The sequence below is a fragment of the Lissotriton helveticus genome, chromosome 8 (assembly GCF_964261635.1).
Source record: "Lissotriton helveticus chromosome 8, aLisHel1.1, whole genome shotgun sequence".
NCBI lineage: Eukaryota > Metazoa > Chordata > Amphibia > Caudata > Salamandridae > Lissotriton > Lissotriton helveticus.
The window spans coordinates 322,622,375-322,636,549 of NC_136069.1; the positions used below are offsets into that span (position 1 = coordinate 322,622,375).

Genomic DNA, 14,175 nt, shown 5'->3' on the forward strand with positions numbered 1-14,175 from the left:
GAAAGAAAAAAGGTACCTTCCTCTCTACGTGTGGTTCCAGGTTCCTTACAGAGGCTCAGGCAGTTAACTCCCACACATTTTCCAATAACTACCACCAAAAAATCATCCTGAATCTGTCAGAGCACCACTGGACTGGCACTTTTTCGGACAGAGCATGCATGCGGCATCAATTTGGATGAAGACATGTTTCGCCATTTGTTGGAGCGGGTCATTATGGTGATAAGTCAATACCCAGCAGAATCAGTTCTTTACGCACCCCCTGAAGGTCTCTCTTCATCACCACCTCACTCAGGTTAAGATCAGTAAGGAGAAGAATCTACCGTCTTTGTGTCTGCAATATGCTTTTCAGCACTTCCCTTTTCTTCAAAACTTGCTCCCTCGTACCAGTGTTGTGGAGGGTCACTATGATGGGTCCTCCATTGGGGTAGAAAGTGGTAAGAGGTGAGCTACTCAGCAGTCTGTGGGCCTTTCTTAACACCTCCCTTGCAGTACAGCTATAAGGAAGCAATTGTTTCCCAAATAAGAAAACCTGCATTGCTTCAATCACTCTACTGTCTGAAGGTTTCACAGGAAGTCCCAGGACTCTAAATTAGAAATCCATCAGGTGTTCACCAAAGACGACTCCATTGCATACAGGAGAAAAGTGCCCCTGCCACTCTATTCTAGACGTTCATATCGGCTCAACCTTCTCCACATGATAAACCCAACCCATCAGTGCTTATATTTTTTGGCTTGTACCCCGCTCATCCTCTTTTTCATCCTCTCCATAGGTACTGCAACCATTAGCATTGACTTCGCCACCTTTTCCAAATTTCGTAGGATAATGTCCAGGGGCACTTTCATTTCATGACTCTGCTTCGCTTTTCCAGCTTCCATATCCTCTTCGTTCCCTGTTGGCGACCCCTTCCTTTCAAGTACTGGCGGGAAAAAGTCGATCTTATCTCTCCTGGTTCTGTTTCCTGACAATCACTCAGACAGAAATCTCACAATCCTATGGTGATAACTCTCACAACCTGCTGTCATATGTCCCCCCTTTCAGAGTATGACAGGTTCGAAGGACCTCTAGTAACAGCAGTTGATCCTGTCAATCCACTGGGCTCCAACTATGCCAGAGGTTCTTTCAATACCATCAAAAGTGCCTGTCTTTTAACCACTGCACGCATTTATGGCCTGTTGCTCTCTCTGGCAAGGCTGGTGTGGTGGAAGCATCAAGCTCGTCTATCACCATTTTGGCTATCGCCGTTGACTCTGTTACTTCTTGGATGTTCTGTGTTATGCTGGGTGACAAGAAATCTGAAGTTTGAGGATATCTTTTACTGTGTTATTTCTCCATGCGGGATTCACTGTCAAGACCATTACAGTTCCTCCTCCCCATCCGCCAGATCGAACCCCCTCCTCTCCCACACGCAACGCTCCAGTGACTGCAGAAGAGATGCACACAAAATAAGTGCTAAGGACATGAAAGGCGATTGGTGGCTGTAATAAGTTATGACCTCTTGAAAGAGGAAAATGATTCCTAGAGTCCAGAAGGTCTAGTGGCACTGTTCGTCCACACCAAGGAAGAAGGGATGGGAGAGGGGCTAACTCAAAGGCCATAGATTTGTAGCCTAGTCTAGAAGTGAAAAAGCCCCATGAAAAGTAAGCCAGGTGGTAAGTGACCTTCACCCTGCGTGGTCTACTGGGCCTAAAACAGAGACAAATGTTTGTCTGGCCATTTAAATAATCCTTCTATGTGTCAGTCACCCATCCTGTTTGTAAGTATAAATATGAAAAAATATTACTTATTCATATTTTATACCTTTGTTCTCAAGAGCTTTGGTTTAGGCATCCAAAATTAAGTACAAGAACATACACGTCAATGTGTGTAAATATACAAACATACATTATATCCCCATGATTGACACACTCAGAGACTCGAGTAGTTTACACCATGTGCTCTACAGAGGCACCTGAACAGTAATCACTTGAGGGCAGGTTTACAATGGCTTTGTGCTGGTGCAAACTAACGCAAAGTGACACAAAGCGATGCATGCTGCTTCTACTATCCAGCGCAAACGGGTTTTTCCATGTCCTTTTCCTTTGCATAACTTTGGTTGAGGGACGTTTCTGAGGGAAGACCACTGTACACACCCACAGGTTTAGATTCAAAGCCTTGGCCTCTAATATAGTCAGACCAAACTTTGCATCACAACTAACACCTACTTAAAGCAGGCAACGAAGCGGAATTGCATGTGTACTGCATTTCAAGCACAACTACATCCAATGCATCTGACCCTCGTGCTGTTGTCCATGCATAGGGATTTTTAATGGCACAATGGCGTTAGGCTACCGGGTCGCAAGGCAGTCTGTTTGTGTGCAGAAGCTTAGAGACCGCAGCAGGCCAATCTTAGTACGTGTGGCTTCCCCCCCTTCACAGTTAATTTGGGTGCTGACCTGCGTTGTCTAAAAGGGGTTGGAAATCTGTTTGAACTTCAAGCCATTTATATACTTTTCACACAAATGTTGAGCATTCTTTGCTATGAAAGCAAAGATATGTATCATCCTTTACAAATACAAATAACGTAACATACACAGAAGTTAATGATTAAGAAAAAAAAGCCCCATCCCTGTGCATCCACACAGTGCACTTTGTCGTGTTGCCTTGTTATTGAAGGCACCACATCCATTAGATTCCATGAGTCCCAAAAAGAAACTGACCTATTGGGAGGACAAGAAAACTGTCAGGTGTATCTTTTAAAATATTTCCCTAATGTGACTTTGTGTTCCATATTGGGTGTTATATGATTATTTTAGAGATCACCTCAAAGCCTGGATCACACCCAGCACCAGGACCCCTGGTTCTCCTGCCCCCCGCAGATACATCACCACCGAGTTCTGAACCCTGGATACCATACTCTGCAACAACAATTGCTGTTGCGCCTCTCCACGATTAATGATAGAATCTTTCACCTGCCTGTACTGTCTCTTCTCCTGCAACACTGGAGCAACCGTGTGCACGGCGACCACCACAGCGCCAACCACAAATGCTTTGGAGAAAGTCATCTGCTTCCTTCTTAGCACATGATCACTCTGCAAGCACGCCACTGAAATCTGAGACATCATCACCACCCTCACCCCTGATGTAATCTTCCTCCCTTAAACCTGGCTCGCCCAAACATCGACTCCTGACATTGCCTCAGCGAATCCCAGTGGTTAAAAGTTAGCATACCACACCTGCATCAATAAACATGGAAGGGGGATCACCATCATCCACAAAGAAAACATCCACTGCATCACCACTTGATCATTGAACACCTCATTTTAAAACTCCAAACAGAAGGCAAGTACACCATCAGGAGCACCCTCGCTTACCATGGACCATGCCCCAGTTTCTGTAACACCATTCCTGACTTAATTGGCCCGCTCACCATAGTCTGCAAGGACTACGTCTTCCTCGAACACCTCAATTTTCACCTCAAAACCTCAATGACACCAACATCGCCAAATTCCTCGAAAGCATGAACAACATCGGTCTCACACTACTAGTCACCAGCCCCACACACAATGCAGGGCATACACCTGACCCTATCTTTACGGGCAGCGACAAAGTCAAGTACAGCATGTCACAGGTTCCCTTGGACAGACCACACTATCATCCACTTCATCAGTACCAAACCGCCAGCCAGTGACCTCCACCGCTGCTGGAGCAAAGTGTCAGAGAGCCAGTGGACAGACACCCTCAACACATCGCACTCTGACACTGAACCCAACCTAGAACAGGCTTCACAGCCTGGATCACCAACTGTGCTGACAGAGTCATTACCCATCAAACCTAGCAAACGCAAAAAATCCACGAAACAGGCCAGATGATATGCCATGGAGCTGGGAACTGCGAAACGCAACTGCAAGCAACGGAATAGAAAATCGTGCACCAGCAAGGAATCCACAGACAGACCCACTTTTAAGACTGCCCTCAACCATCAACTCCTGGAAAAGATGAAAAAGAACACCATCTCGAAGCCAGCTCCAACCACTGAAACGAACTCTTCAACGTTGTCAGAGAGTTCTTCCACCCCTCAGCCACCAAACACATCATCACCACTTCCCAGAAACTTTGCAACACCCTGCCAGACTTCTTCCCTTCTCGTCACTATCTACAAGACCTTTAAACCTTAGCCCACCACATCGGCTACTTTGCTCCCACAGAAGCAAGACCGACCACCAACTCACCACCTGGGACCAGCATTCCACACAGAACGCCACAACAATAATGAACTCTGTCCACTCGGGAACTGTCACCGACCCCTGTCCTCAACACATTTTCAACCTTGGGAGCAAGAAAATCCTCACCAAGTTCTTTACCCTCTTTAATGCCTCCATCCCCATGGCCACCTTCTCCGAAGAATGGAAACACACAGAAGTTAAAACTCTTCTCAAGAAACCATCCATCGACCCCAGCAAACTCAAAAACTACTGACCCAGCTCTCAGCTCCCCTTTCCTGCCAAAGTCCAGGAAAAAGCCATCAACTGCTAAGTCACAGAACACCTGGCAAACAACAATTTTACGGACACCTCCTAATCTAGATTCCACACCAACCACTGCACCGATACCTGCCTGACTGCTGTCAACAATGCCATCAGAACCCTCCTCAACTGGGGAGAAATGGTGGCTCTGAGGCTCCTCGATCTTTTGGCAGCATTCGACGTCATATCCTACCACACCCTGATCAAAAGACTACATCTCATCTGAATCTAAGGAGACGCCATCAAGTGAATCGCCTCCTTCCTCTCTGGAAGAACCGAGGAAGTCCACCTACCACCGTTCACCTTGGAACCCAAGAACATCATCCCTCAACCCCACAAAGTTCAACAACTACTTGTCCCCCTTGGCAACATCATCAGAGCCCATGGATTTAACCATCATATCATATGCAAAAGTCACCAAGCTCAAACTTTCACTTACAGACCACCACGAGAGTCAACTATTGCAGGTGTATGAGGAGTATCGCCAACTGGATGAAGAACAACTGCCTGAAACTCAACACATACATACATAAGTGCTGATCTTCGGAACAACACCTTGTTCTGGAACAACTCCTGGTGGCCCTCTGAACTAGGACCCTCAAAATCTTCAAATTGTTACCATCAACACAAGACACACTGTCACTCAAGCCTCAGTCATTAGCGGCTTTTACTACAGCAATATATATAATAACAACAATATATATATATATACTCTATGCAGGAATTATCTCTCACCTCCTGAAGAGACTGCAAACCATAGAGTACTCCATGGCCAGATTCCTCCTCATCCGCCCCAAATGGACTCGCATCACATCTCACACAAGAATCTCCTTTAAGTTCCCACACAGAATCAATGTCAATTCAAGATACTGATCCACACCTATGAAGCCCTGCACAACCCAGGACCAGCCTATATTAACCACCGCATGTACTTCCACCAATCCTTCAGACACCTGCGCTCTGCATCCTTCTCCCTTGTGCATACCACTGTATCTGCTGAAGCAACAGTGGAGGACGCTCCTTCTCCTCCCTCATGGCTAAATCGTGGAACAACCCCCACCTCTCTCCTAGAATTCCAGGAAAGCACTCAAGTCATGGCTTTTCAACTGAGCCTGCCTGAAGCAGCAAGACCCTCAGAACCTGGATACTGTCATAGGTGATTTGTTGCACTTTAAAAATCCAGATTTAGATTGAGCCACCCAATAGATATCCTGTGCTGCTAAATCAAACTAAGACAGATAAGTATAAAATTCTCATATGTCTCGCTCACTAAGTTATGCTCTTGTAGACTAGGGGTGTTAGGAGTCAGAAAAACCTGTCAGAGAATCTCTTATCTCTGCAGATAATACAGCAGCATCCCACCCTGAAACCCAAAATTGGCACACACAAATGTAGGTATTTTAAAAAGAAATAGAATGTATTATTTATTGTTCTCATATTAATCAGGTAGATACGAATTATCTTAATAAAATAAACACCCGCACCCTAGGGTGGGGGGAAAAGTCACACTTGCCACCCCACTATGGGACTCTGAATCCTTGGCTACACTGGGCCGAACTAAGGGTTTGGCAAATGAGACCTAATCGGACTCTCAAGAATTGGTGACCTCTGAGGGCAAGACGGAATGATCACATTTGCCTCACTACAACAGACACACCAAGTAGCCACATCAGAATACTTTAGATACATGCAGGTTAGACACTCCCCCAGGCTAACATCCCGCTGGGACCCACTTACCAGAGTCCTCCCTACTAGGGGACAGACTTCTAGATGGGCTCCTACCAGAAAAAGCTATTTTCCTCATATACTAGAAGCTCATACGAAACACCCCAGGCCCCCTTAATATCCTTGAGAGAGAAGTAGGGGTGGGACGGACTGGAGTTAGATGACGAGGAGTGGCAGGAAGCCCTCTTCTCGCCATGGGAGGTCACCATCTCAGCAAAACTTAGGTTAATCCAATTAAAGATCTTACATCATGTGCATCTTTCTGGCCCTCGATTGGTTCTGATGGGCAGGAGCGAAGAGGGCAGGTGCAAAAGAAACTGTGGCCGTGAGGGGTCTTTTCTGCATATTATCTGGGAGTGTCCCATAATTCAAAACTACTGGAAGGAAATAAATAAATGTATGAGTGATGTATGGGGTAGAAATGCGGTTTGAAGCCAAAAGGTGTCTTTTAAATGTTTGGGAGCCCACGGATCTTAACACCAAAGGTAAAATCTGGTCAACACTCGGCCAGATGGTGGCTAAGCGGAACATCGCTCGCCTGTGGGGAGCAACAATACCACCGACACTTGCTGCCTGGAAGAACAATATGGACTGGTGTATGATACGGGAGAAAACTGTCTATGTGTCACGTGGCTGCCCCCGTAAGTGGATGGCACTCTGGACAAAATGGAATGGAAATCGTAGTAATATATGTGAGCCCCCATTTCTCCCTCCCACTGTAGACCAACTGACTCCTTGATGTATTTTATTGCTGTTCTTTGTACTCTCTCTCACTGTACTAATGTATGTAATAATTGTTGTGTTTTGCGTAAATGTGGCACAACTGTAACCTATGTCTTATTGTATGCACTGACCATGCCACCTGCACTGTTTAATAAAAAGAATTAAACAATTTTTAAAGTAAAATAAACACCTAACATTTAAGAACTAGAATAAGAGGGTACGCTAGATACACTCCACACATTATTCATGACCTCTACCTAATTACAAAACATATGCAACTACATTCTACTTAGCCAGCTTAAAGCTTCATATATTACTTTGTGCTATTTTGAATAATATTTCATTTAGAGCCGCTGCAGACCTGTATGCCAGTGGGACTCAAATTAGATATTTTGTTTTCAGCATCCTTTTTTAGCTACTGGTCAGTGTGCTTGCCCTGCCCCAATGGCTAGAGTCTCTTATACCCAGTTCATGTATTAACGTCTATTGAGCTAGAGGATTCAAAGCATGCATTAGCTACTGCTTTGTGTCACTAGAATTCTACTATACACAGAACTTGCACAGTGCCTACTTGCAGGCTGACCTTCGACTATGGTGTCCCAGAAATTGGGAAAATCGTTTTCTGGCTATTGCAACATGAGCAGCAGAAAATGCACAACAGTTAAGTAAATTAAAATGCAAGAATTGTGATTCGCGCGAGCTAAGATGGCCGCCCCCGGGTGAGCTCCTCATCACGTCTGCCATTCATCGACAATTCCTGCAATTAAAGAGACAGAATTTACCCTAATTATGCCGGCAGCAGCTTTTTAAAGTTTTTACTTGCCAGTGGGGTGCTTGCCTAGTTCCTCTACGCAGAAGAAGGAGTCCTTTTCCTCTCCTGTTTCTTTTTCAGTCTTCTCTCACAGGTATAGCTGAGTCTTCCTGTTAGGGGGGTGGAGCAACATTCTTGAAAGGGCGAGGTTGTGGCCTACTCACTCCCACAGACAGATTTAGCTGCTGAACCTCCTTCTACTGAAAGGTTTTCCTTTTTCTAAATATATCCTGCTATTTATATTTTATTTTGTTGCAGAATTCCAATTTAAGGAAGTATGGAGAGCAAAAATACACAAGTTCAACATAATATTTCTTCACCTCCAGTTAAATCCCTTTGGCTTTACTACTTGTTGAGATTCAAGCAATTCATACTTCACAGATACTATTGCATCTGCAATTAAGAATTTACTAAAAGACATGGCTGTTCTATCAATGAAAATATCTGATATTACCGCTTGTAGCAAAAATGCCTCCTCTGCTTTCCTTATTGAATTGGAAAATCGCAATAGACAGTATAACTTGCGTATTTTTAACTTACCAGAAGACGTGGACGGTAATGATTGTAGGTTATACTTGAAGAATGTGTAACCTGGTCTCCTACATCTAAAGTTTCCTGAGAAATTAGAAATTGATAAGGCTCACACAATTCCCCCTCATTGTAATCCACACCCAAAAAAAGCGGCAAATGGTTTTTAAAGTTTTATGTCATCATCAATTAGGGGCCGATTACAATCTCACTCAGAAAGCCCTAGGGCCGACTCGGTCCCGTATAGCTTTCCAAGCGACTCGCGCTCCGAGCGAGAGAGTACTGTACAATTGAGCTCTGATGGGCTCGGGTCGCTCGGAGTCCCATTGAAGTCCATGGGAGTCTGTTGTACATAGTGTACATTGGCTCCCATAGAGAATAAAGGTAGGTTGCGAAAAAGCGCACCCCCTGTTTCAGGGACATCTCGATGTCGGACGCCCCATCCACGCATGTGTAGTCCCCCACAGTGACCAAGTCATAGGGCTACGGGTGAAGGGGGGCCCGCTAAGGCCCCCTGAAGTCAGCTTCTCAATGCTGTCTCGAGTCGGAGGCTCCAACTCGATTCTGCTGCTCGGTGCATGCATCGTACCTGGTCGCTCAGAAATCGGCCCATTGCGCTGTACGGGTCGGCCAGGTCGGAGTCGTCCAGAGGGCCTCGCTGATGGGTACGAGTCGCTCAGAGCACGAGGCTATATGTGTATTGTACTTGCTCGCTCGTATAGCAGTACAAGTCGTCCGTAAATCGCGCTTACGACTCAGACTCGCTTCTGACGGATGCCATCAGGAGCCCATCCGGGCAGGATCGTAATCGGCCCCTTAGTGTTAATGCAAAAAGCAGCCTAGGAAATTCCTTCTTTAGTGGTTAATAGCAATAACATCTTCATACATCAGGACTTTGCAAAATACTTGTTTCTTACAAGAGACAGATATTGATAATACAGTCATGAGTTTTATGCAGAAAAAAGGGTTGGTACTGTTATATGTTCTCCTGCTGTACATAGGAAAAATGGTGTTGCTATCCTTCTTGCAAAAAAGATTACATTTTCAAATATTGAGCCAATCTTCAGATGCAGAAGGTCGTTATATTATAGTGAAACTTAAAATTCAAGACACAGTTATGTTTTTAAATAATGTATATGGTCCAAATACTGATGATCCCAATTTTTCGTCTCTCTTTACCACAGAAGTGGTCAAGTTAGGCACTGTCCCACCTATTGTTGGAGGAGAGTTTAACCTTAAATGTGACCCTTTATTAGACAGATCATCACAAACTAAATATCAACCACCTAGAGCTTTTGTTTACTCTAAAGTAATTTTTTAAACAACTAAGTTGGTTGATATTTGGCGGTTGCATCATCCTACTGAGAAAATGTTCACTTTCTTTTTAAAATCCTCATAGCTTATTCAAGATTAGATTATTTATTAGTTTCTCACTAATTAATTCACTCAGTTGTAATATTGATATTTCTGACCATGCTCTTATTTCTATAGTTCTACAACTTAGTTCAAATTCTCAAGCTTAATACAGATAGCGTATGAATACACATATTGTTCTTAACGAAAAAATGCCCCAAAAAACGTTATCAGCCCTTCAGGATTATTTTACTGTTAACCCAGAAGGCTATACAACCATGGTAACTCAATGGGATGCCTTTAGAGGCACAACCATTTCTCTTATGGCTCATGAAAACAACTCATTCAATTCTAAAATTAAAGAATTGGACAAACATTGCAAAATTGAAGAGACTTTTCATAACATCTAATGACTCCCTATTTAAAATAAAATTGCAAAAGCTGCGTTATGAGTTTAACTTAACATTAAGCAGTAGAGCTGGTTTACAACTTTCTAATACTAAAGCCAAGTTTTGTTTTAATGCTAATAGATTTGAAAGGCTCTTGGCATACTATTTACGTATTAAACAAGATAAAACTAAAATAAATTCAATTCATGGTTCTAATGGTAGATTAGATTATCCCAAATGGATATTGTTAATCAATTTCTAAATTGTTACTCAACCTTATATAATAAACCTCATCTAGAAGACACCCTTCCCTGATTGATAATTTTTTACATAAATGTGGATTACCTAAAGTTTCACAGTTAACCAAAGATGAATTATGCTCACAAATTACTATGAAAGAAATTGAACTGGCTATTAAATCCCTTAAGCAGTGAAAAAAACAGGTCCTGCTGGAATTCCAGTGGAATTGTATAAAGAATTTTCCTTGTAACTGATTCCTCATTTATTTAAACGTTTTACCTTTTTCAGTGTTTCAAGCTCAACTTCTGGTTCTTTTACTGAAGCTTTGATTATAGTTGTTCCAAAACGTAACAAAGACCCGACCATTGTATTGAATTATTGCCCTATTTCCTTAATAAATCAAGATTGTAAACTATATTAAAAAATTCTTGCAACCAGATTGACCTCCGTAATGGAATCCATTATTCATCTCGATCAATCTGGTTTCATGAAAAATAGTTACTTTGTCAATAACGCCAGAGTCTTATTACATGCTATTGAACAGGGGTCTTCCTTATCTTAACCATCTGGAGTGCTTGCATTGGATGCTGAAAAAGCTTTTGATAAAATTCACTGACAATTTTTATTTCATACCTTATTGGCATTCAATTTTTGTGATTTGTTTATTCGCATGATATCTGCTCTCTATTCTATTCCTTCTGCTCGCCTATTCATTATTGGTTAAATTTCTAATCAGTTTTTTCTTTTTAGAAGTACCCGACAACGTTGTCCCTTGTCTCGTTTGTTATTTCTTCTTGTCATTGAACCCTTACTAACTACTATCAGAACATGTATTGCTATCACTGGTATTATTATCAATTATGTTATCATCAAAATACTAGCGTATGCAGATTATATGCTTTTGTTAATTAGTAATTCCGAATTTTCCCTACCTCCATTATTAGATATGATCTCATTATATTCTCAGATTTCAGGTTATACATTACATGCCAACAAAACAGTTTTTCCCTCTCAATCTTCATTGAATACCTTATATGTTACCCCTATAAGAAATGATTTAGGAAAGTGATAAAATTAAACACCTTGGTATTCTGTTTTCCACTTCTATAAAAAACAATTACATTAAACTGTGAATCCATTATAAACTACATTAAAGATATATTCTCTAGATATTTCCTTTACCTACTTTGCTAACTATGTGTAATACTTCAATGTTAATTAATAAATCTATGATTTTAAAATCTACAAAGTTAATAGTTGATGATGTAGATTCACTTTTTCAATCAACTATTTCAAATACTTTTGATATGTACTTATGGCATAATCCTAGATTAAAACTTTCTCGAACAGCAAAATGTTGACATTCTTTGATTGAAGCTGGTATTTTTTATTTAAAAGATATATATAATAATAATACTTTTTTTATCATTCGATGAATTACGTAAAAAATTTCGCCTACCTCCTCCTGATTTATTTTAAAATGAGCTTTCATGAAAATATATTTTAGACTCCTTTCCTGTCAATTCCCCTCAAATATTAATTCAGATTTAACTATTCATATTCAAGCAGCATCTGCTTGAATATGAATAATAATAATTTGTTTTTCTTCCCCATCCTATTTAATTTATTATTCTCCACATCATATTGCACCTGTTTTACATTTATATATTGTTCTTGGTAGAAAGGTTTTCCGGTGTACTTATTACCGTGCTCTTTTTTTGTATTGTCTTTGTTTATTATAAAATGCAATAAACTATTTTGAACACAAAAATGCAGGACTTGAAGCTAAGAACTTCATGTAAATAAAGGCCTACATCTAGTACCATCAATTTTATATTTACAAAATCAAGCCTTCAAATTCTTTCAAATTACAAATAACAAGGATGTTAACATTCTTCAAGGCCTTTGGCGTATGAAACATTATCAACCATGTAAGAAGAGCCTGTTCATATAAAAGACATTGTCACATCCACCACACTCTAGACCTGCCCCTACACCCATTCATGCACTCATCCAATTATTTAGCAATCTATATGTACACTCACTCACCCTTCCAACTGTCTGTTCATTCGCTCTTTCACTCAGGCGCTCAATTACTTACCAATTAAATGACCATATCCAATTCATTGTCCATTTTTCCCACACTGCTCCTCTCACTGCACCCGTCTAACTTTCCTACCGCTGCCCCCACTCATTGACTTAGCCTCACAAACTGCCCTTGCCCTCTTTATTCATTCACTCACCCATTCCTCCCATTGTCCTTCCATGCACTGGTTTCATTTAGCCATGCCTTCCACATTTCATAAATACACTCTCCTGTGTTAATAAGTACATCCATGCATTCACTTATCTACCCATTCAACCAACCATTGATTAATTCTCACATTTATCACTACTCCACACCCATAAGCAAAGAAAAAATACTTATAGGCTAAACTAATTGGCTTTGGCAATTGTTGTTTGTATTACAACCTCTTTAATTAGGTTTTATTTTTAACGGATTATTTGTACTTTTGTCTCATGAGGTTATGTATATTTCTAATATGATATGAATGATTTCAATAAAGGTCCACAGTGGACTACATCAGCCACCATTTCACCTGAGGCCTTTGGAAGCAGTCAAGTAGGTATAGAGGTCACTAAAAGTAACAGAATGAATGAATTTGTGACTATATTGCATGACATGGCAACCATTTTTTTTACAAGCTTAATCATTATAACAATCGCCTGTATTTCAAATAAGTATTTGGTACTTGGTGTAATAGTGAATACATTGTTTTTATCTTCTGAACAGATTGTGCTTGATGCTGAAACTGTACGACTTCCCAAGCTGCCTCAGGGTTCAAGGGGTGATACTGGCAACGCTCAAGGACTTTACGAGATCTGTGTGTGTAAAGATGGCAAACTGTACCTGTCAGTGGCTGGCGTGAGCTCTACCTGCCTTGAGTACAGCCGGGTCTGTTCATGAAGCTCCCGCCAAGGCCTCTAGCTGCCTGGATATTATCAATGAAATGTACACCACTAACTGGCAAACAACCCTGACTGGCGACAGACACTTCAACAACAAACTCACTAGAGAGCTGCACAGCTAAAAACCCAATTTGAATGTCTGGACTGTGGGAGAGAAACACCCACACCTGTAAACACATATAAGTTGATGCAGAAGAGCACAATTGAATACCAATATCCCCGGTGGAAGCTTTTGAGAGTCAAGGCATGCACTGAACTCAACTACGTCACAACATCATGGTCCGCCATGGAGGGATAACCAGTTTCTTTTACTACTTCCTATTGACAGAGTTCGAGTCCACCACACAAGCTAATGTCACAAAACAAGCATCACGTTGGACTACATTTACTCAATTAAAAATATGCTCTCTAATTTATTGGTCACTTCAACCAGTGACAGCAAACGTTACTATGCAATGTTTCCTGCAATAACACAAAGGCTACATACTGTCATTTTTGCATTTTCAAGCAAGTGTAAATGAGTAAAAATGAGACCGAATTCAGCGCAGGCTTCACAGTTAGTATTTTCATAAGGACCGGTAGATTACGCAAAACCTATACATATTTTAAATTCACTGAAAGTATCTGTAAATGAAAGTGTGTAACAAAGAATGCAGAACATTGAACCATCACTGCAACTATTAGTGGACATTTCAACTTGCATTAAAGAGAATTCTGGTTTACAAAACATCGCAGAATACTCATTTGAGATGTTTCAGAGATTGCTAAAATAAATACAAATGGTATTTTTTTTATTTGCGTTATTTTACATTTCTTAACTTTTAAACGGCATTGTCATTTTAAGGTAATTATATATATATATATATATATATATATATATATATATATATATATATATATGTTTACTGAAAAAACCATAGGTTTCAGCCACGT

At 41.2% G+C, this 14,175-nt stretch overlaps 1 protein-coding gene across 3 annotated transcripts in view; it reads left to right on the forward strand.

Moving 5' to 3' along the window:
* SGCG (sarcoglycan gamma) overlaps nucleotides 1-13,969 on the forward strand; it is a 1,080,151-nt gene extending 1,066,182 nt beyond the window's left edge. For all 3 annotated transcript variants that reach the window (XM_078657093.1, XM_078657094.1, XM_078657095.1), the window contains exon 8: nucleotides 13,067-13,969. In XM_078657093.1, coding sequence (XP_078513219.1) covers nucleotides 13,067-13,240 — 174 coding nt within the window. In that variant the 3' untranslated portion in view covers nucleotides 13,241-13,969. The remainder of the gene's footprint in view (nucleotides 1-13,066) is intronic.
* The last annotated feature ends 206 nt before the right edge of the window (nucleotides 13,970-14,175 follow it).